Here is a 23,752-nt window from a genome sequence, read left to right on the forward strand (position 1 = left end):
AACTTGTTTTGGGGTGTTTTGTGAAGATAGAGAGAGAAAAACAAAAATAAATAAAAATAAGTTAGAAATAGTGTGTATATTTGGATTTGTTTTTGGAGATAATATAAAATAAGTATGGTATGTTTGATGTTGGGTAGTGGGGAGACAAAAAGTACTGTTCATTGTCAAATCATGTCTCTTTTATATATATTTATATATATGTATGTGTAAAAATATATATACTTTATTTAGTTGTGAGTGATTAAAATAAATATTATTTTTTAATTAATTATATTTTTTGGACAAAAAGTAATTAAAACTGTTTTAAAATAATTAAAAATATATTCAAAACTTACAAGACCAAATAAGACAAACATATACTATATTTTGGCCCATCTCAAAGATGGGCCAAAATTGAAACCAAACATACTGTATATGTTTCCAATGATCATGCACATAGATAGAAATTAACCTATTGTCATAGCTTCGTCCTTAGTTATTAGGGTTATCAATTTCCTTTAAGCAATTGTCCACTTGAAATATTAGTAAAGTCAATTCTCAAACTTGATTCATCAACATTCGTGTAATAATTATGGGGAACATTTTTAATATTCCTACTTATTTGTGGAATTTGCGAATCATTATTCTAGCCAGACACTCCCACTAACTTTTGAATTGTTTCAATCATCTCTTACAACTGTAGATGAACAAAATATCATCATTGTAAAGACATAAGAGGCTCCTTTAAGAATCTTTACTCTCATGTTAAGATTCTCATTGACCTCATATATCTCAAAAATCTTCCTCTTAAGAAATCTATATTACCCGCCTAATTCTCCATGAACTTTTATTCATATCTTGTCAGTTCATTAAGTACATGCCATATGCTTGCTACCACATCAACAAGAATTGGAGAACTTTGTAGAGACACTTTTTCATGTTGTAGGCTACATTCAAAAGTGCATCTAACCAAGTGAAATGCAAAGTGATGTTGTGCCAAATAGTTACTAGATATTTGTAAAAATGTTCGATTCTTCTATTTTTGCAAGTTGATATCACTGCTAAAAGTTTAGATTCATGATTAATTTGCAGTCATATATTTCTCAGTATTTGTCTAACATAATCATACATGATACTGTCAGTACATAGAACAATAATGTTCATATCCTATAATTCTCTATCCTTGTCCAAAATTGCTAATATTAGCGCTTTTTAACTGGTCAAATGAGATTGCACTGACCAACAATATGAGAAGTACTATTGCATCATTCAATGCCTCATACTCACTAGTCCGCATGCATTTAGTGGACACACTTTAGAGATTTTGAATAGCCCTTTTATTTTCCAACAAACTCTTTTTGCTTAAAAGAATTTTAATGATAGTAACCTTTAGCGAGTGAATTGGCCTCCTCTAGTTAACCTTGTTAATCTCAAGTGAGAATAACTTTTTAGCGAATGAACCAAGTGGCCTCTTAATTTGCATATTTTGGAGAGAGTGTTTATCATCAACTCATTAGTATCACACTTGTGTTTCTGTTTCTTTTGATCATAACCATTTACCTTATTTATAGGTGTACTCAATTCGATCCCTAAGAGGAGTTCATACCTCTACATATATATATTTGGAAGACCATAAACTCTATTTGAGATAAGGTCTATCCTAAAATAATCCTGATCCTATCATGTATTTAGGAGACCCAAACTCTAATAGATAGTATTAATCATAGATGAGTTCTAATCCCAACATCAAATTGGGAGATTTCGAACTCTATATCAAATATGGATGCATATTGAGTTACAAATCCACAAGCTCCACCCAATGTTCAACAACCACACAATGTTGATAGTCCAATCAAATTACCAATTTATTCATGATAAGAAAATAACAGTTATATCCCTACAATTAATTAGAGGAAATAATCATATTTTCATTTCAACCATCATTATTTTATTATAAATACTTGTCATTATAGTGAAAGGGCATAATTTTTTGGACAGTGAAAACCAAGAAAATTAAGTTTTTGGACAATAAGAACCAAGGCGCAATGCGGGTAAATTGTAATTTATCTCCATGTGTTATTTAAAATATTCACATAAGCTTCTACGAAAACAAAAAGATCATTTTATTTTCTTGTATTTTTTAAAAAAGAGTACATTGACTCTATGTGAGGAGGCTAATTTGCACATTTTTTAAAAATATAGGGAGATAAAAGAATATTTTATTTTTTATGAGAACTTATGTGAATATTTCGAATAACATAAGCAAGTAATTATAGTTTATCCCAGACAATTATTTCGAGATCCGAAACGTATTCAAAATGTGTTTAAGTCGTTTTTATTTAACTTTATGTCATTTCAAAAAATAAATAAAAATTGATAAAGTATTATTTTTGCTCGGTCAACATCAAACCCATTCATAATACAGAAAAATTCATTTACAACACAACAGCTGGGCACAAAATCACTCCTTCCATTTTTGTGTTTTGCATTCTTCTCTTCTTCTTCATAAGCTACAAGCAGAGAGTAATCTATAGAACAATCAATATTCCTAAATGGGTAAAGGTGGGGCTTTGAGCGAAGGTGTACTGAAGAAGATCCTTCTCTCCTATACATATGTAGCCATATGGATCTTTCTCTCTTTCATGGTGATCGTCTACAACAAGTACATCCTAGATCCAAAGATGTATAATTGGCCTTACCCCATATCCCTCACTATGATTCACATGGCTTTCTGCTCATCCTTAGCTTATATACTCGTACGCATCCTGAAGGTTGTCGATCCCGTCACCATGTCTTGGGATCTTTACGTTAAATCTGTAATTCCAATTGGCCTTCTCTACTCTCTATCCCTTTGGCTTTCTAATTCTGCCTACATTTATCTTTCCGTGTCCTTCATCCAAATGCTTAAGGCCCTTATGCCTGTTGCCGTATACACCATAGGCGTGATGTTCAAGAAGGAGAGTTTCAAATCCGAGACAATGGCTAATATGATCTCTATCTCAATTGGGGTTGCGATTGCGGCATATGGTGAGGCAAAGTTTGATTCCATGGGCGTTGTTCTTCAACTCGGTGCTGTCGCTTTTGAGGCCACCAGGCTTGTCATGATTCAGATCTTACTTACTTCTAGGGGTATCTCCCTCAATCCCATCACCTCCCTTTATTATGTAGCTCCATGTTGCTTGGTTTTCTTGTTTCTTCCGTGGGTTTACGTCGAGTATCCCATTCTGACGGAGAAATCAAGCTTCCATCTTGATTTCGTGATTTTCGGGACCAATTCATTCTGCGCATTTGCGCTGAACCTGGCTGTGTTCTTGCTTGTTGGGAAGACATCTGCCTTGACCATGAACGTGGCCGGCGTGGTGAAGGATTGGCTTTTGATCGCCTTCTCTTGGTCTGTGATTAAGGATACGGTGACTCCTATCAACTTACTTGGTTATGCATTGGCGTTCTTGGGTGTGGGTTATTACAATCACTCCAAATTGCAAGCGCTGAAGGCCAAGGAAACTCAAAAGAAGTCTCAACAATCTGATGAGGAAGCTGGAATGTTGTTGGCGGAAAAGAACGAGGAGAGTAGTGGAAGCAAGAAGAACGAGTCACACGATTGATACATAGGATGGTGTTTGATCTCCCATGCATGAAATGGGTTTTTGTTGCGACGAGAAAGGGAACATTTAGGCATGAAATAGAATTTCATAAGATTGTTCTTGAGGATGAATAGATGTGGCTTACTTAGATTCTTTTCTAGGTCTCCAGCATTAGGAATTTGTTCAATGTGGTGCTCTCATTTATCATTTTCTGAATTTATAAAGTTTGCGTATTGCACATGGTTTATATTATTTTAACAGAATTATTTTATTGTTTGAAAACTTAATTTGGAAAAAAATAAAATAATACCAAGTGTTTTATATAAGTAAAGAAGGAATTATTTAAGATTTTTACTAGGTATTCATAAAATAAAAGCTAGGATTAAAGGTATTTTTCGTTTTTTAACTTTAGTTCTTTCTCATTTTAGTCCTTTATCTTTTTACGGTTTGAAAAAAGGTCCTGTAACCTTTTAATTTGTTCAATTTTAGGACATCAATCGTCAGATTTTGATCAAACTTGTCGGAAAATTCCATCGAAATCTGACGTGGCATTTTAATTTGGGGGAAGTGATTTTATTGGCTAATTATATATGACATAGCAATTGCATGTCTTTAATTTTATTTTAAAAAAAATCTGATGTGGCATTAAGTTATATATGTATTTATGATATATATATATATACACACATAAATATATATATTACACATAATATATACATGTATATAGGTGGTGGCGACGGTCACCCAAAGAAGAAAGGGGCATCGTTGCCGCCAAGGGTGAAGGTTCCTCTCCTTTTTCTCGCAGTCGCCCAGATTTAGGGCAAGTTGTCATCACCCAAGCTGGGCAACATATCGCCCACTTTCGTGCTGGGTGTTGACGGAGACGGCCAACCACCACCTCAACTTAATATATGTATGTATATAATCTAAATATTATTTTTCTTTCATGTCATAGTCACGTCACCTTTTATTCTTTTTTATTAAAGCCATTTAATTGCCACATCATATAACTTTAGCCATAAAATCACTTCCCTCAATTTGAAAAGCCACGTCAGATTTTGGTGTCATTTTCCAGCAAGTTTAGACAAAATCTGGCTACTAGTATCCTGGATTTAAGCAAATTCAAAATTACAGGACCATTTTGAAACTTTAAAAAGATAAAGGACTAAAATAAAAAATAACTAAAGTTAAAAGGACAAAAAATGCCTCTAGTCCTACAAACTATTGGCATATTGTTGGGTCATGAACAAGTCTTAAAACTCTTAATTGGTTTGCATGTATTTTTTTGGTTCTTTAAGTTTCTCTTTATATCACTTGGAATTTAAATTTCAATCTTTTTCAAAAATTAGATATTAGTGAGAAACTATAAAGTAATTCTTAAAGTTATTATTATAAATATATATTACATATATGACAACAAGTTTTATTTTGTAACTATATATTTATTAGTGGCAAAAATTGTGCTTTAAAGTTGTTACTAATTAAATATAATTTGTGACACATATAGTGACAAAATAATAGTAATTACTAAAATCATAAAAATTTATTATTCTGACAAAAATAAATATTCATGTCACTAAATATATATATATATAATTATTGATAATATTAAATTTTCAGTAATCTTCTATTTTTTTTTTATATTGATTTGTATTCTTTATTTTTCTAATTTGCTTTCTTCTACATATCTTGATGAATCAATGCACCATATTTCTCATCAAGATTTGTTTATGATTTAACTTTCTCAACTTTTATCGAATTCTTAATCAATTATAATTAAGTGACGTAACTGATATTTTATTTTTATTTTCTTCTTTAATATGAGTATGCCTTTCAAATTAATATATTAGATACAATATACGATTTTTCTTTGGTAATTGCATCATTTTGTATTTATATTTTCTTCATTAATAAGTTAATATAATACACACTACAAAGAAAAAAAAAAAAATTGTCCCATTGCTATGATTTCTTAAAATATTCGCCGCAAACTGCTTTAAATGAAAATCGATGACATATTATGATTTCTGAAATCAATCAATTGTTCAATATATGCTCGAAATATGATCTCTCACATTGATTTATACCAATTGGAGAAGATGCACCTGAAAGTTTCAATAATATTGCTCGAGATGATGAAGTATTTAAAAAAAATTCAAAACTATCACAGAGACATATACAACTACCATTTAATAATGTCAAAGATCATAGATATGAAGTATGGTGCGATTTAGCTATCATTTCTAACATCGTCGTATGGTAGCTCTTATGTGTTTATGGTGGTCTTATTTTTTGTTCTTTTAGGACTTCATGATTTTCAAAATAGGATAATTGAAACGTTCAGATGGAGCTTTTCTAATTTGTAAATACTCAAATTATATTTAAAATTTGCGGAAGGATATTTTCAAAATATCACATATTAACATGACTGAAGTCTTATCACAGGGAATTGCACATATGACAGAACTAATCTCAAGTGGGTTACTATAACTTTCATGAATGTTTCTCCTTTGTTGGTGTTTCCCACTTTGCATTCTTCAATTGTGCACTTCCATAGCAACTTCTTTTGTGTTTTTGTCGATGATTGTAAACGGCATCAGTCGCTTAAAAGCAATGCAAAGCATAATGTGAGTACACGACTAGGCCAAAAAAACCTATTCTGAACCCGCCTCATTAATTCAGGTTTGAAAAATAGAGACTAAGATGGACAGCGAGTCATAAGAAAAAATAGGACTCGCCCGATTTTGGTGTTGATTTGTCCATGAGGACCCACCACGAGACTAAAAACAATATAAACTAAAAACACATAAAGAATAGGAGTATCCAGCTTTAAACTAAAAACAAACTCTCACAAGCTAATGCATGTGGCCACAAGTATCAAGCTTACAATGAAGGATATACCAAAAATATAAATACAATTCTAGAATTCTTCTGAACTTTCCAATTTGCTAAAGCACTAGATCCATACCCTTACCTGTTGCTTTGTGTCAGCCTTCTTGACAAAATTGATACAACAAAATCAAAGATGAATAGTACTGAAGATGTTGACAGATTCAACATTCTTAATGCTAATCTTCGAATGTGCTCATGAAACCACCCATGAAGCCAGCACCATTACAATTTCCACAAAGGATCTCCTTTTTACCCCTATGGAAGGTGAATATCAAGTAGTCAGTAATATATTTGGTAGTTAGTGCGAGATTGAACCAGAGAAACACTTGAAGCAAAAAATCAGAAGTCACAACAGCAAGCCAGTACAAGATAGCAAGGTACTGAACAACGGCATAGGTTCCAGCAAGGAGCAACCTGGCCAGATTCTGCTTGTAACTAAGATTTGCTAACAACGAAGATGTACTAAAGATGTTCACAAGAAGTCATAAAAGAAACAGATTTTTTATTAGTCTATCGTACAATTTGTTTCAAGAGTATGGGGGTGGAGGACGTATGACTATCTCACATGTGGAGTTCCTTTATAAGTATGGACAATAAGTAAAGAATGGTATGAGCAACTAGCAAATTTGATAAACCTCACACATTTAGAGAACATATATGAGACGGAAGAAGAAAATGATGACTCGTACTGGCTCCACGAGAGAATATGCTGCTTTGCAAAGTTTAGCTTTCAATAAATGCCTACAAATCTTCACAATATGCCTTTCCCATTAGCCATTGAGTATGACAAGTTATCTACTTTAGTCATTATTTCTCTAGAACACCACCAAGGGGCTCATTTTAGTACTTCCAATGATATTGTCAATTTGGATGGCTCTAGGTAGGATGCTTCAATGACAGGCTAGAGCTCGAAGTGACAAACTTAATTGGGAAAATCAAAAAGCGTAGACCCAAACTTATATTGTCTTGGTTCAGAGTGCATCAATCCAAAAAATATCAATAAGTAATTAACGGCGTACCTGCAAAGCCAACACAAGGTGCCAGCTTTGAACTGCCCGTTAAAGTGATCCACTGAATTAACTCCAGTACCTTCACACTGGGGACATTTTTTTGCACCTAATAAGTTTATAGCAGAAAGGAAGGACAGTGAGCTCAAACCTCCGTCAAGAGAAAAGAAAACGTTTTGCTTATCAGCAAATACTCAAGGAAAGATACTTCATAGAGTTAGTAACTTTTGTGTCTTAACATTTAGGAGGTATTGGAATTAGAAGAAATACACAGGTTATAAAGTATTTTGTGAAGAGAGCAGCACAAATGCCAAGAAAATATATCCACCATTGGTATTATCTTTTTTGTACCTAAAATCAGAGATATGAGAGGACAAATTAATGAGAAGTAATGTAGATGGAGATTGAATGAAGAAAGAAGAGTTAAGAAACCATCCACTAAGAGTTCCTTAACCAATTTGTTCAAATAAACCCTCATTTCTCCCTTCCCGTTGATAGTGTAACACTAATCTTATAATAAAAATTGAAGGAAAACCAGCTAAGCAGTTCCAGGTTAATACTTTCTCCATTACTTCCTACTACATACAAATTTGTGGAAAGGAAAATGCATAAAACTTCTAGCAGAATCAGGATATATATCAAAGTTGAATACTACAAATCTGAGTGTAAAACAGAAAAGACCACTGGCTGGTGGGCGGCTCTTAGCCGATGTTTATCATCAGAGCCTTCCGCTGATCATTCACCTACTTCATTAAAAAAATTATCTTAATGCAGAGCCAGCTCCATTGAATCACCTTCTGATTGAGTTAATATTCCTAGATCAGCCAAAGTTACCTCCGGCTCAGCTAGACTGAAGCAAAGGAAATTTTGGTTCTTTCCGAGCTTGAAGATAGATTAAACTGAAACCTCTCTTCAAGCTTTCACTCTAATTAGCAGTTCATAAGATGCAATGTCTTCAAATAACCAAAGAAATTACATTCGTGCTCAACAAACTACAAATAAGATATGATCTAGCAGTACAAAACAGAAAGTTTGGGAAGGGAACCAATGTTAAGCAAACATTTGGAACAACATGAGAACAAAAGGAGACAAATAGTCTTCCACTAACCATTTCCCTCACAATCAGTACAGAGAATGCTAGTCGTTTTGGTGCTAGATTTTTTGTCTGCGGCCTGTAAATTAGAACAAGACAAAGTGAAATTCAAAAATCAGCGAAAACACCGTGTGATGGTAAAAGGCACAAAGGGAGAAACGGAAATGATTATAAGAAGGCAAGAACAGAAAACCCAACGAAGCCAAATAGTAAACAGCCAGCTAATGTGTACTCAAGAACCAATGTATTAAACTGTATGAGAGGAAGCTTTTCAAATGGAACTCCATCTAATTTATATGCCAAAAATTGTGTGCAATTAATGGCTCGACGCTACCAATTTCTTTGAGCCATGACAATGCAATTGATAAGAATATGATGCTTTTCATTTGGCTAAGAACATGAAATCGATAATCCCAATGCAAATGCTCCATTCAATAACACTCCATTCAGCCCTGTGAGCTCTAAACCAGGCGATAATCACAACATTGAAAAACCAACTGCCAAACTACCTTTAAAACTCTGAAATCAGCAGTTCTAGAGCTGTATGTGGCATCAGATAGCCAATTGACTTTCCTACCAGCATGGAGACTTACAGGTCCTGAAAGAGAAATTCAAGTTTAAAACATTTAAGAGTATGCATGAGTAACAAATTCACTTGCATTAACCTTCTACACAGACGCATCCAAATTCCAGTAGATGTAAATCAATTAAATCAGTATGCAACACAAAAACGAAGAATACAAAACCCATTACAGAAACATACGTACACGGACACAGAGATGAAGGAGTTACCAGGTTTTTCAGCGGTGTTGAAGGAAATCAGAGGTGAAAAACAAAGAGAGTTCGCCATTTCTGTGAAGAGATGTTGAAATTGATTTCCTTTTCCTCTCTTGTTTTTAGAGTTTTCAGCAGAGGGACGGGAGCTGTTTGAGAATATATCTAGATAAGGCCCGCCCCAGCTTTGAGAAGATATTATCTTTTACAACTTATTTGGTAGTCTATTTACAAAAATAACCCTGGTTCATTAAAATATTACAACTTCATCCTAGATATCATTCAGATATTGAATGAAACAATGAATGCGACATGGCCTGATTCATACTAATAAAATTCTGTTTGATTTCATTGTATTGTACAAGTTTATAGACTTCTACCATACAAATAGGCATTGCTTCTTGGAAATAACAGTAACAAACTAATTAAAATTGCACAGGTACAGTGTTACTCTTCACTTGATTGTGTGAGAGCTCAAATACGGCGTCAGACACGTCATAAGTGTGTCCGACATATTTTAGATACATTTTGAATTTTTTTTTTTATAATTTCAAAAAAACTTTGATCAGTTGTCTTTTTAAAGAAAAGAAGAATTAATTTACTCCTCTCAAATTAAGAGTATTAGGATGAAACTATTAAAATATTCGAGAGATGTTCATGATAATTTAACTAATTTAAATTTTTGAAATTTTTTTATTGCATACTTTTTAAAATAAATTAATTGTCTATATTTTTAAGCTACATTTAGTTAAAAATGTAGATGTAAGACATGCTTAGTTTATATTTTATATTGATATTTTTTGTATTGCATATTTTAATTTTATGATAAATTGAATATATATAATAAAAATACATATTAGACATAACTGTGCCAATACTGTGTCGTGTTCTTATCTTTCATTACAAAAAACTGCGGGATTTGGGATGGATAACGCGACGTTACAAAAAATCGTTCCTAATTGGGACGGTCATTGGAACTTTTGAAGAACGGAGTAAGGTCGTTGACGTCATATCCTCTTATATTTCATCCTTTATTTTTGAAATGGCAAGACCGTTACAAGAACCATTCTAATTATTGAGTTACAAGATGTATTTCTATTATCGTGCTGGAAGCAAAACGGTAAAATATTATAACGCAGTTTGAAATTCTTTTATAACCATTGGAACGAACAATCAATTGCAGATGGGTACCATTCCAAAATGCGGTCCAAAAACCATTGAAATATGGGGCAATGAAGAAAATCGTTTCAAAATGAGTTACAATTTGAGACGGTTACAATCCTTAGAAATGCTTGTATTACAAAACTTGTTCCTAAGTATGGTATTTGTGGAATATAGTTTGTGTTCCAAGTACAGTTCCAAAGAGAGATATAAATTTGGCACAGGTTCAGTAGATAGGAAATATTGTACTATAAGACCCATTCCAATGGCTAAATTTTAACGGCCTTTTTTGCATTCCAGACCGTGGTCCCGTTTCTAAATGTGGTGCAATGGCTATATTCTAACGGCTTTCTGTGGAGTTTCAAAAATCATTCCAAGGTCGCCGTTCCAAAAAATATTTCAATCCGAATGATATTTTTGTTAAATCTGCAGTAGGAACGGTTATTTCAATTTGACCGTTTCAAATCCAATTATATAATAATTTAGTATAGCGCTTTTTGAAAAGTAAGTGGGAAATTTAAAATTTAGAACGACTACTTTTCGAATTGCCCTTTCCAAGACCAGTTCCAATATAATTTAATATGGCGCATTCTGGAAAATAGGTGGAAATTTAAAATTTGAAATAGTTAAATTTCCTAAATCGTTTCAAAATTTATTTTAAATTCACCTTTCGTAATTGTATTCATCGACTGTTCTAATTTTTAAATTATCATCACCATTCCTAATGTAACTCGTAGCTGTTCGAAAATGTGTTTAAAAATGTCTAGTGTACGTTTCGATTATGATAACTTAACATCCGCAAGGCGGATTATTTTCAAACTTAAACACGTATAGCATTATGTGTATTTGAATATATCTAACAGTCTGATTTAAAATCACATGACCTATTGAAGGTTGCACCATTTTGAATCTCTCTTATTACGAACCAAATACGATATCTAAATATCTTTGCAACAAAAATGTCCAAAACTTTATCAAATATAGCCTTTTATCTATTTAATCATATCTAAGGGCCTGATCAAATTTTTAACGGTCTGATTAGGTGATACAATACAACAATATAAGATACTAGTTACATCTATGTAATACAAACAAATTTGAATATATAGATATATTTCATATAGAGCACATATATCAATCTCATGAAAAATATTTTATGTTGTCAATAGTCTTAATCCATTCATTATATACTTTTCTTTGTTCATTAAAGTGTGCGGTAAGGATTTTTTATAATTTTTATTTATTTTTTTGAAAAATAAATATTTATTTGGAATATTATTAGGAACGGTTCTTTAACATGGTAGGATCGGTTACAATATTGGGATCCGAAAAAGCGACGTCGTTTTTCCAAATAAGAAAGGTTTAGCTGATAAATAATTGTTCCTATTTGTTTTATTGTTTGAACGGTCATAATAAAAATGACCCTTCCAAAAATTGAACTGTAAATCTACCCCTTACCAAAATTATCACTGTTATGTAAATCTACCCCTTAGCAAAACTGCTCTCTCTCTCTCTCTCTCTCTCTCTCTCTCTCTCTCTCTCTCTCTCTCTCTCTCTCTCTCCTCTGTGTATATGTCTTTCTCTCCCCCTCCTATCTCGCTACTGCCTCCAGCCGCCCACACCACTCGCTAGCCCACCACCGCCACCACTCGCTTGCCCACCACCATTAACCCAAAACAAGATTAGTAATTTTATTTATGTATGTGATATGTACAATTTTGTATGTAAAGTGTGTAAGTTTTTGAACGAAATTTTTGTGTAATTTTTTATGTCTGTAATATGTGTAATTTTTTATGTCTGTAATATGTGTAATTTTTGTATGTAAAATGTGTAAATCTTGGGTGAATATTATTGTATGTAAAATATATAATATGTGAATGAATAGTTTTTTGGGTGAATTATTGTATGTTAAATGTGTAATTTTTGGGTGATTTTTTTTTTTGGGTGAATCAGTCAATGGCCGACAAAGATGAATGATAACCCCAAGAGACTCCAATCTGATAAGTATTGTCGTTTTCATCGGGATAGGGGGCACACGATGGAGGAATGCCATCACCTGAACAATGAGATAGAAAAATTGATCTAGCGGAGACATTTGAAGGAATTTATCAACCACTATCTACAAGGACGTCAATTTGACCGTGGTCCGTATGTGCCAACTCCTCATGATGGTAATTATCCCTCAGAAAGATCAGCAAGCCACGAAAGAGTGAACCTAAGTTCATGTAGCGAGAAAAATTATTTTCTGGCTATTCACTTGTAATAAGAGAAAACTCGAGTAGTAGCTCAACATATCCTTCTCCCCTTTTGATTTTTCCTAAAATATTGTATTCTGAATTTTAAGTAATGAAGTTAGTTTTCTTATCGTAGTCCTAACAAACCAAATTAATTTAGATCTAGAGATCCTTGAAGTTTCAAGAGTACCCTAGAGGCAAAAGTCGTCATTGCCATATAAGCAAAAATCGCTATTGCCTCAAGACCCCATAGATGAAACTTCATTAAGATTCCCATCAATAATGTTGCCCTGAAAACTTTACATCCCTTTGAAGTTGGTAAAAGACCGACTCTGGGACATGAAATATCCTTTGAGGCAACATCCCCTTATCAAAAATTCTTGAGGCAATGTCCCCTCATAAAAAAATATTGGACTCGAAAAATTTTGCCCCCCCCCCTTTCCGAAGTTGGTAAACCTAATTTCGGGGCATGAGCAAAAACATCCGTTGAGGTAACATTCGACGAATAAAAGTCATAAGAGAACAAAACAACAACTAAATAAGTGCAGTGACTACATTTATGAATATAGAATACTATCAAGTTACATGCCAAAATGTCTGACCATGTGAGTCGGAAGAAATTCACCCCAAGAGGCAACATCCGTAAAAAAAAAAAAAAAAAAATGCTCCGCTCCACCTTCTCCAAGGTCTTGGGGGCTTCGTCACCACATGTAAGAATTGGGTACGGGAAGTCTCATCTCTCGAAGATGACGCCTAATTCCTCAAAACAAATGAAATAATTTGGCGAAAAGAATGATTAAAATAAATGCCATAACTCTAAACAACCTCTACTAATAGAAAATGAAAACAAAAATTGATGAAAAATATTCAATGGTGTAGTGGTTAAAGTTAGCATTTACTATTTTTTTGACCTGGGTTCAAAACCCATGGAACGCAACAATATGCGCCTCCTTCCAACACTTGAGGGCTCGAGCTGGACTCGAGATGGGTGCGAACTACCAGTGCCTTGGGGCTGGGGCTGAACCACCTGGTGCACCCCAAATGGCTCCTTTAGATTAATCCCCATATATCTCTTCTGAAATTAATTCAATAATTTATTCTCATCCAAAATTAATTCTCCAATATCGTTAGTGTTCTGTGTGTGAGTTTTGTAGGTCCTCCTTTAATTAGACTTGAGTTTGTATCACATATACAATTTAATCTAATAACTAACTTGAGATTAATTGAATCATATTTAATTTATCACTCCTTATCAACTCATTAATCCAAAAGTACCCTTTACCATGAGTTGCCTCCTAGCAATGGTTCATGACACTAGAAAATAGATGAAATTGGTCTGAACCTTTAAGTGTGCGTACCATATAGATATTGTCCTTCCATCAAGCTATCTCCCTATTAAAGTCCAGGACATGAATTCTAAATCAGTTCTCATACGTGATCTCTATAACTATGTATCTACTCTTGACTGTGATTTTCATTAACCAACATAGAAACTATTTTTCTATTTGATCAATAGTTGTGGCCATAAACTTCTAGCAATTAACATAGTCCAAAGACATAGGAGATTGCCACCATCTCATAATGGGCGATCAACTCCTTAGAATGCACCACCGTCCATTTATGTTTTGACTGCATTGGTGCAGAATTTCGGCAACCACGTAATACTGCAGTCAGATTAGCCAGGACCAAAATACAGGCCTAAATACACAAGGTTACTATGGCTCATCAGGTCCGAGGACTAATTTTCGTACTATCGCTACTAAGGACTTATAGTCATACCAATTATACCGGACGAGCTTCCATATGACAACTCCTACAAGTCAATTTAGTGATTTTGACAATTCACTTGTCAAGCACCATTAAAGTGCATAGATGTATACGTCTGTTATCGATGAAACGCGACATTCATCACATGAATGCATCACTTAGTGAATTCTCTACTAAACTCCTTAATACCCATTCTTTAGGATTATCGACCTGGAATGTTTTAGATGGATCCTCGAAAGTTGATTTAAAGTTGCTGTCAAATGCGCCATCCAACTTCATTGATTTAACTAGTTTTGTGGGCTTGTCCATGAAATGCAATAATAATATATAATAAATACAACAAAGATGGCTAAAGAATAAATGAAAAAATGTAAGCAACCCCCTTGTGATATCGCAAATGAGTAAATTACCCCCTTATGAAAAAAAATAGTGATTTACCTCCCTATATTTTTTATAATACAATAATTTACTTCCCTATATTTTTCAAAATGAAGTAATTTACCTCCCTGTATAAGGAGGTAAATTGCTTCATTTTAAAAAGTACAGGGGATAAATTGCTATATTTTTTTCATAGGGGGTAATATGCTCATTTTCAATATCACATGGGGGTAAATTACTACCCACTCAAGAATAAACTATATTCATGATATTTAACATTTACATTGAATAAGATTATTAGCTATACATTACAAAATAGCTAATTAATTGATTTTTTGTCACCTATGCTGATAGATGAATCCTTGGCGTGCCACTTATTGACCTTCAAATTAGATGAACTTGTATCCAAATATTCCTTTTATTAACCTTGATGACCAAGGAATAAATTAAAGCTTAACAGCACTGAATATAACATTACTATGGTGCCTCAAGTCTAATGATTAAATTCGTACTACTACGTCATGAAATTTTTAATTCAACAATATCACTCCAATAAAGAATTTTCTACGAAATTGTTGAGTGAGCTTATTCCTCACAAGCACCCACACATACACATTAATGTCCCGATACTTGTGAACTAACTTATACTCCATCAGCTATCGACACACCGACACTATTTAACACAGCTCGACCAATTTTAAGATTAATAAAATAGTTGGAAACATGTGTAAGTTCCAAAAAAAAACTTGAGGTAGTCACACATTAACATCATTCAACAAATTTTCTTGATTTCTTATATGTTCTAAGTAAAAATATTTTGCACATAAATTTGTGTCTTTAACGATCCAAACCTCAAATAAGAGAAGGCGCCGTAACAATAATTGCAAGGCGTTATTATTATGAGTGGCAATAAGGACACGAAGAGGGGTCTAATTGGTTGTAGTGTCCGGAAGAGGAGGTGTTTAATATGGAAGTTGAAGGAGAGGCGGGAGGGCCAGGTAGGCAATTGCAAATATTGTTAATTTGTTTTATTTTTATTTTTATTTTTATTTTTCCATGTCTTATATTATATTTATATTTACTATAAAAAGGAGTTCCCGAACGCGAACGCAAACGCAAACGCCTACCACCGAGAAATACGCTGTCCTCCTCCTCTCTGTCTCTGTCTCTCTCTCTCTCTCTTCTCGAAATTTCCTGCTTCTCGAAAAGCCTCCGCTTAAACAAAACTTAGAATAGATACTTCCCGAAAAAAGGAAAAGAGTTTGAAATAGGAAAAAAAGGAAGGGAACGCCTCAAAACGATCCCAAACCCTAGAAATCACGCGGGTCTCCTTTAACGGGTTTGTCGATCAGTTATTGATGATTTCCGTTATTTGATCGCATTTTACATAAACTGCTTCTCTAAAATTTTTCTGACCTTTATAAAGGTGAGTCCGGGTTCTTTGTTGGGATTTCGACACTTTGCAACTCATTTGTTTTTCTTTTTTCCCCTAATTTCTTTCGATCTGCAAGATTCGGGTAGTTGTATTTGCCGTTTGTTGGGGGTGACGATGGAGGGGTTGTAGTGGAGGAAGTGTTGAATTTTTTGTTTTGGAATTTGTGTTACAATGTCGTGTGATTAGCGTTGTCGTTTATGGGGCTGAATGTTCAGATCTGCTTTTAGTTTCCATTGGCCTTGGTGGGTTTTCATGTTATTTGTCATCTGATTTTTTTTTTTTTTTTAAGTTATTTAGTTGTTTTGAAATTTGTTGGTTTGATGTGAAGGTGTCATAATTTTGGGGTTTGAATTTTTATTGACATAATGTTTTTTGTTTGTTTGCGCATAAGCATTCAATGATTCAAAGTTGTGTATTTCTAAGTATCTGAGCTGAGAACCTTTGTAACTGGTAGAATCCATATACTTGTTGATGCAATTCTTTGTGTCATTTCCCGCGATCCTGTCTGCAAAACAGGTTGTTTTTGTGGGGAAAAATTGGATTTAATATACATTTTTTTGTGGTTCTTTTCAACTGTGAAATCCACGGTTAAGAATTTCCAGTGATAAAAGTTCCACTAGTTAATGGTGTACAGTTTAGGGAGACCTTTTAGGGGGAGGAATTGTAATAATGAAATGATTCCTGCTGTGTAAAGTGGTTACTTGCATATTCTGATTTGTGCATTGCACCTGTTCTGCAGAGAGGACATGGCACTCTTCGGAGAATTTTGGTGATATTTGACCTAGTTGGTCCATACCCTTGTGGGTTAAATTTACTGAAAAATTTTAAATTTTGGGTTTCACACGAATCTATTCTTCTCATAGACTTTGGCGGTCCGTTGCCACAACTACATCATGGTAACCACTGCTGCAACTTCTGCATTTCTCCCAATAGCTTCTCCAGCTTCAGACTCCTCTGGAAAAACATTGGGAAAGGTTGGAGGAAGTATTCCTGCAAATGTTGATGCTCGTGGAACTAGTGCTAAATCAAAATCCTCATCTTCAGGAAAATTACGGGTTAATGCCAATGCACAAGCTCCTCCTAAGGTTAATGGGACTAAGGTTGGAGTTATAGATGGTCCTAAGGCTGAGGATGAGGTGGCCGTGTCACCTCCCCCACGGACATTTATTAACCAATTGCCTGACTGGAGCATGCTCCTTGCTGCCATTACTACAATATTTTTGGCTGCAGAGAAGCAATGGATGATGCTTGATTGGAAACCAAAACGGCCAGATATGCTTGTTGATCCTTTCGGCTTGGGGAGGATTGTGCAGGATGGATTGGTATTTCGTCAAAACTTCAGTATTAGGTCATATGAGATAGGGGCCGATCGGACTGCTTCGGTAGAGACACTGATGAATCATTTGCAGGTGCTTGCTAGAATTCATTAATATAATTCATTGATGTGTTAACCTTCTTTAATAATTATAAAGTATTAGATTTTTGGCTCACGCTTGGTTGATGAATTTGCACAATTCTACAGGAAACAGCTCTAAACCATGTAAAGAATGCTGGCCTGCTTGCTGATGGCTTTGGTTCAACACCAGAGATGTGCAAAAGAAACTTGATTTGGGTAGTTACTAAAATGCAGGTTCTTGTGGATCGTTATCCTACATGGTATGGTTAATGAACAGAAACACTTAAGCAAGCTTGATGATACTGTCATTTTCTTCGGCACTTTGTATAAATGTTATGTAATTAGTTCATTTGATGGCTTGAGATGTTTTCCTTGCAGGGGTGATGTTGTTCAGGTAGATACCTGGGTAGCTGCATCTGGGAAGAATGGTATGCGTCGAGATTGGCTTGTGCGTGATAGCAATACTGGCGACATACTAACTCGGGCTACAAGGTTATAAAATATATAATTTACATGCATAGCAATTTTCCTATTTGAATAACTTTTTCATGTTCCTTCTGTTTCTAAGTAGACTTGCTGTAGCCTTTATGTCAAATAGTGGGTTGTTACTGAATGAAGCAGTTCCTTTTATTATGAGGAACTGGATTAAGTTACTTTTGAGAGTGAGGAGAGGGGAAAATGGTGCTTGGATTCTGCTTTCAAGCTTCATATTCTGGTCTTGAAATTCTAAGGGATTTGTTTAGTTAGAAATGTGGAATATAGAGCTGTATGTATTTATAAGCTGTGGATTCCAGTTTGCTAAGCGAATAATTCGTTGTCTTGGTTGTTCCATTTTGAAATAATGGCAGTTTGTGGGTGATGATGAATAAAGAGACGAGGAGATTATCAAAAATTCCGGATGAGGTTCGAGAAGAAATAGGTGGCTATTTTGTTGATTCTCCACCTATAGTGGATGATGATAGCAGGAAGCTACCAAAGCTTGATGATAACACTGCAGACTATATCCGTACTGGTTTGACTGTAAGCGGCAGGCTATTCTCTAATTCTGTAGCCTACTTTCAAGTTTTTCTGGCTTTCTTAAGGCATATGTTCTTTGTATGCAGCCTAGATGGAGTGACTTAGATGTGAACCAACATGTGAATAACGTAAAATATGTTGGTTGGGTTCTTGAGGTAATTCTTTTTGGCCTGTCCTTTTGCCTTTGGCAAGTTTTTACTGCTTTTTTGTTCCATTCAAGTGCTTGGAACTATTTTTCAGTTTGTTCTAGTACTAGTTTTCTTCATAACAGTCTTCATTTTAACTATTCAAAAAGTATATTTATTCATAAATATGAAATAAATGTGCTTAAAGACAATCCGTCAGACCTCTCCTTTAGTGCGTCTACCTCCACAGTTGGTATGTAGTGATTTTGGTTGGACTTCTTGCTAGGTTCAACACCTGCATGGATGATGAAATGCATAATATGCCAATAAAGAATTAGTCAAATCCCCATGTCTATGCAACATATGGGAAGTCTATAATCTGAGCAATAATATTGGTCATAACTTTAATATATCCATTATATGTTTGCAAGAGACAAAAATTACATGTATTATCTGTGAAGACTTTACTGAATGTTTTTCTGGTTGTCCCTTGAGGTATCTTTTTGCGTTACATCTGGAGAATGTGCTCTCTTTAAACTGGGAACAAATGCAGTTTTGCCTCATTGGTCCAAGGATCAATTCTGTCCCCCACATGAGGGTGCTTTACCATCCATAAGTATGCCCATTGTTTCAATTAGATCGTATATTAGAGGTCTCATTTTCCTGAACATGTTGAAAAGTTGCACGGAAGTTTGAGTTCCCAGACTTTCTTTGTCTGCTTTTAGGAGAATTTCATCCAATTGCCAAAAGTATCTCTGGAGCAGCATAGTGTATATTTAACTGCCTATCCTTTAGAAGGAATTAGACTCTTAACAGAGATTTCTGGGAAAAAGCATGTATAGTTCTGTCAAAATCCTGTTCATGTCTTTTAAAGTAAGTGAATTGAGATTGAAAAGCCAATGATAGCTTGATGCCGCTAAAACTAGGAAGAATTTATCCCCATTTAATTAGTGAAGAATTATAACCAAAACTATGACTTGCCTTCTTAGCCTCAAAATCTCTCCCCCACTCTTTGATATTGTAAATTACATGTGCATGCATAACTAAGTAGATATTATGTATTTGTTATAAATAAGATATATATAAGTCACCAAATATGCAAGTACAACATGTTTATGGTTTATTTATATACTAATTAGATACATAATTATAATTTCTGTAGAGAGATTTATTTATATGATATGCATATATTTATGTCTTCAATATATATTGTACACATGCATTTTATATAAATTAATATCTGCAATTACTTTTACTGTATCCCTAGTTTATGTAAATGTCTGTGTTCATAGTGTGTATGTGATTATATACTAATTTTGTGTGATTACTCACCTGCAGCGCAAGTGGGTATATATACTGGATATACATATATAAATGTATTAAATAATATTTAATTTTTACATATGTACTAGTATGAATTTACATATCATAACAGTGTAAAAAGCTTATGTATAGATGTGATGTGCTTGAAAACGTTTTAATATTTATTGTTATACACAAAGTTATGTATAATTTCATAATACACGGACTTGTGTTATACGTAAAATGATAATAATGTTATTAGCTATCTGCTTAAATGTTAATGTTACAAGAAAGGTGAGGTACTGATTAACAAGCAAAATCCAATTCCAATCTAATAATGTAGCTAAAGTGAAGCAAGCAAAAGAATGGAAGTTCCTCTGATATGTGGCTTCGATCCATCTTTATAATGAGGCAACGATATAAGAAAGAGCGTGCTACTTGGCCTGACCTTTCCTAAAATGATTGGTGTAAAAAGTCTGTTATATTCATTGCTTTTTTATTTGGATGATTTTATTTAGCATAATTCTTCTACTTTTGGAAAGAGAACAATGGTATCTGGCGTTTTTTCCCTGTGATGCTACTATTGTGTATTTTGTCAGTATTATTCCAATTACTTCATTCTTTTTGCAGAGTGCTCCATTACCAATCTTAGAGACTCATGAGCTTGCTGGTATGACTCTGGAGTATAGAAGGGAGTGCATGAGAGACAGTGTGTTGCAGTCCCTCACTGCCGTTGTGGATAAGGGTGTTGGGGATCTGGCAAATTCTGGTTTTGTTGAGTGTCAGCATTTGCTTCGATTGGAGGGTGGTGGTGAAATTGTCAAGGGAAGGACACAGTGGAGGCCCAAATATGCTGACAGGATCGGGAGCTGGGGAGAGCTCCCAGCAGAGAGTGCTTAGTGCCATGTCTTCCCTGAAAAGGTGGTACTCTTTCTTGCTGTGTAGTAGAATACTGCTTGTGCTCAATCATTTTACTTTGTCCATCCATGTAATATCCAGTCTAATTTATGTTTTCTTTTTTCTTTTTTTTTCCCCTGATTCTTAGTAATTTTTTTATTCCTTAAAGATACAGTCAGTTTTTAAGTCATTGTAAGTACCTCCCTCTTTCTGTCTCGGCCGTCATTTAATATCCAGCTGCCCCCAACTAAGGGATGTACCCTCAGCTGATGTATTTTCTAGCTACTATTTAATGTTTGCAAGGAAAGTTTGGTGAATGGTGGTTCATTTTCATTACAGTTGAACCAGCTTTCTGCCTGAAAATGCACAACTAAATATATTGAATGAACTTAGACATGCAAACGCTGATTGCTGCTGAAAAAGCAGGTGCACAAGCTACTATTTCGGCAGAGATCCAAAAAATTAAATGGTCTATTAGTTTTAAGCTTCTCCATAGAATTGTAGTCCACAGAAATAAGACGCATTCAATTGAGGCCAAAAGTCAGTCAGGTTGTTGACATAATATTTTCTTGGTTGATAATCAACTTGTAAATGTATAAACCACAGGCTGTCTTGGATAATCTGAGCGGTTGAACTACTATTTATTATCCCGCGAGACTTGAAAAGTAAGCTTGGATTATAGCTTTTTTAGGCTCGCTTACGCTGAGCAATCTTGCATTTTGTTCTGTATCCCGATTAGAGTTATTTACATCTAGCTCTTGGAGGTTTTGACTTTTGGCATCCATATCCTAAAGTTCTAGTTTTTGGCAAATACTCCCTTATTGAGATCTTATTACATAGTGAGGAGAGAATTATCCGCTCTCCCTTAATGTTAGTTTCATTATACGGAGTAGACCTCTGTAGTTTGAAAAATTATACGTAATATTTTTGATGTTTTGTTGTTAAATAAATAAATTTGTCTATTTTAGGATTCACAGAATTTACTGAGATCAACAAAAATTTGAATAAAAATTCTTATTACTAATTTGTCATAGGCCAAATGCATCTTTCTTGCCTTTAAGAAACTTACATTAACTTAATAAGATGAACTCTATCTTTACCATTACGTTACATAGATATACAAAATTTAAATACTTAACTATTTCTTTTTATTTGACACTCTACTATTTTATAAACATATAAAGAAATATAAAAGTGTAGTTCTAATTGTTATAAAACTTAAAATAAGAATTCACTAAAAGGACTAATGTTTATGTAATTGTGTAACTATAACCCCGAACTTCAGACATCACTACCGACCCGTCTATTGATACTGAGGATTAGCTTATGGTTCAATTCCATTGGTTCTTGTGACTTATCTCATGAAAAATTTGTGCAATGACTGATCTACCTACTCAACTAGATTGTTGATTAGCTTGTACATATATATATATATATATATTAATTGAATAAGCGATTAGAAAGTCAATTAGATTGGTTTTTATGTAATCTATTTGATAATTTCGATGTAATGTAATATAATTAATGAATAAAATGATTATTCATTTCTTGACTTTTATCTTTGTTAAGCTCTTTTACTTCTGTTGAATTCCACTAACATCACAACAAAACCTATAGATCAAATAGACAACCATGCACTTGGGTCACGTATTGAATGACAGCTATAAAATCAATTGCTGAGGGTTGGGTTTGAAACGTTCCAAATTGAGAATCTCGATATAGGAGTATTCTATAGAGACTTGCACTAAGCATCGCATCCATTGAATGAGTATCTGTCCCCCTGTCAGTATTATGACAGCAATATTTTCTACACACTTTGAGACTCGTTTAAGCCCTTAGAATATGTGACCACAATGATTGAAGGAATAGGATAGGTTTCCCTTATCAATTAGTGGGGTAATGAGGACTCAAAGTTATAACTATAGATGCCTAGTTTAGAATGAGATCGAAATCTAATTCTATGCGCTAGACTAAGGTTGGAGACGGTTGATAAAAAAACCGTACTCGTATGAAAACTTGGAGCTTAAATGTTCACACATAGTTCACCTAGTCTCTAGTGCCATGGACTATTGCTAGACAACCACCCATGATAACGAGCTATTTCTGGTTATCGGTTAATCGAAAATAAATAAATTAATTAGATTAATTAATAATATTGGTCACACACACCCAAGTCTAGCTGAACGTGAACCTAAATAGTTATACTCTAATCAACAGTGTGTGATGAAATTAATTTAAAATTAAATTCGAACGGAAGAGATTAATCTAATTAAATTAAATTGATTTCTCCGATATAGAATAAATGATTGGATCATTTATATAAAAATTCATTGCTTGGATTTTTTCTAATATTAACTAATTGGATTAGTTGATTTTTCAGTTTATGCCTTTTAAATTAATTAAACTAATTTAATTCGGCTTGTCTTAATTTATGAATTGGATTTATAAATTAAAAGAAAAATTGGGCTTAGGTCTTTTAATTGGACTAAAATACTTGGACTTTAAAATGATACTACCACAAAATTTCTATGGTGACTCAATTCAAAGTATTAATGTTGCAATATCGCATCAGAAATTTTCAACTAGACATTGTTACTCCATCAGGGAATTTCTTAGAGAGTCATTAGATCACTTGTTAAAAGAAACATCCCCCTACATATACACAAGTGTCTCACGGTAATGCATATGAAATGAGATATTCTCCTCGTGAG

General features: G+C 34.0%; 2 protein-coding genes and 1 pseudogene across 6 annotated transcripts; 2 read left to right on the forward strand and 1 right to left on the reverse strand.

The window, feature by feature from the left end:
* Positions 1-2,502: 2,502 nt before the first annotated feature.
* LOC105162098 (putative sugar phosphate/phosphate translocator At4g32390 pseudogene) lies at positions 2,503-3,690 on the forward strand (annotated as a pseudogene).
* Positions 3,691-6,391: 2,701 nt separating this feature from the next.
* On the reverse strand, positions 6,392-9,507 carry LOC105162097 (DnaJ/Hsp40 cysteine-rich domain superfamily protein). Its single transcript, XM_011080036.3, has 5 exons — positions 9,348-9,507; positions 9,065-9,153; positions 8,571-8,634; positions 7,475-7,571; positions 6,392-6,710 (listed from the first exon to the last, which is right to left on the reverse strand). Exons 1-5 carry the CDS (start codon positions 9,403-9,405, stop codon positions 6,632-6,634), a joined length of 387 nt encoding a protein of 128 aa, XP_011078338.1. The 5' UTR covers positions 9,406-9,507; the 3' UTR covers positions 6,392-6,631.
* Positions 9,508-15,966: 6,459 nt separating this feature from the next.
* Positions 15,967-21,358, forward strand: FATB (fatty acyl-ACP thioesterases B). 5 transcript variants are annotated; one of them, XM_088880597.1, is made up of 8 exons: positions 15,967-16,208; positions 17,044-17,088; positions 17,168-17,713; positions 17,827-17,960; positions 18,079-18,192; positions 18,549-18,720; positions 18,804-18,872; positions 20,775-21,358. In XM_088880597.1, the coding sequence occupies exons 3-8, from the start codon at positions 17,198-17,200 to the stop codon at positions 21,042-21,044; spliced, it is 1,275 nt and encodes a 424-aa protein (XP_088736723.1). In that variant the 5' UTR covers positions 15,967-16,208; positions 17,044-17,088; positions 17,168-17,197; the 3' UTR covers positions 21,045-21,358. The 5 variants fall into 5 exon arrangements, with proteins under 5 accessions (XP_088736723.1, XP_011078334.1, XP_011078336.1 ...); XM_011080032.3 differs by having other exon boundaries at positions 15,967-16,295; positions 17,044-17,713; XM_011080034.3 differs by lacking the exon at positions 17,044-17,088 and having other exon boundaries at positions 15,967-16,295.
* Positions 21,359-23,752: the final 2,394 nt, after the last annotated feature.

This window comes from Sesamum indicum, linkage group LG5 (genome assembly GCF_026168435.1).
Source record: "Sesamum indicum cultivar Baizhima isolate 11 linkage group LG5, ASM2616843v1, whole genome shotgun sequence".
Lineage (NCBI taxonomy): Eukaryota > Viridiplantae > Streptophyta > Magnoliopsida > Lamiales > Pedaliaceae > Sesamum > Sesamum indicum.

Coding starts and splice junctions, on each gene's coding strand:
- LOC105162097 (XM_011080036.3), bottom strand. CDS start 9,405: ATGGCGAACTCTCTTTGTTTTTCACCTCTGATTTCCTTCAACACCGCT. Junction 9,154..9,347: donor CAACACCGCTGAAAAACCTG/GTAACTCCTTCA, acceptor TTTCTCTTTCAG/GACCTGTAAGTCTCCATGCT. Junction 7,572..8,570: donor TACTGATTGTGAGGGAAATG/GTTAGTGGAAGA, acceptor TAAACTTATTAG/GTGCAAAAAAATGTCCCCAG.
- FATB (XM_011080032.3), top strand. CDS start 17,198: ATGGTAACCACTGCTGCAACTTCTGCATTTCTCCCAATAGCTTCTCCA. Junction 17,961..18,078: donor GTGGATCGTTATCCTACATG/GTATGGTTAATG, acceptor TTTTCCTTGCAG/GGGTGATGTTGTTCAGGTAG. Junction 18,193..18,548: donor ATACTAACTCGGGCTACAAG/GTTATAAAATAT, acceptor AAATAATGGCAG/TTTGTGGGTGATGATGAATA.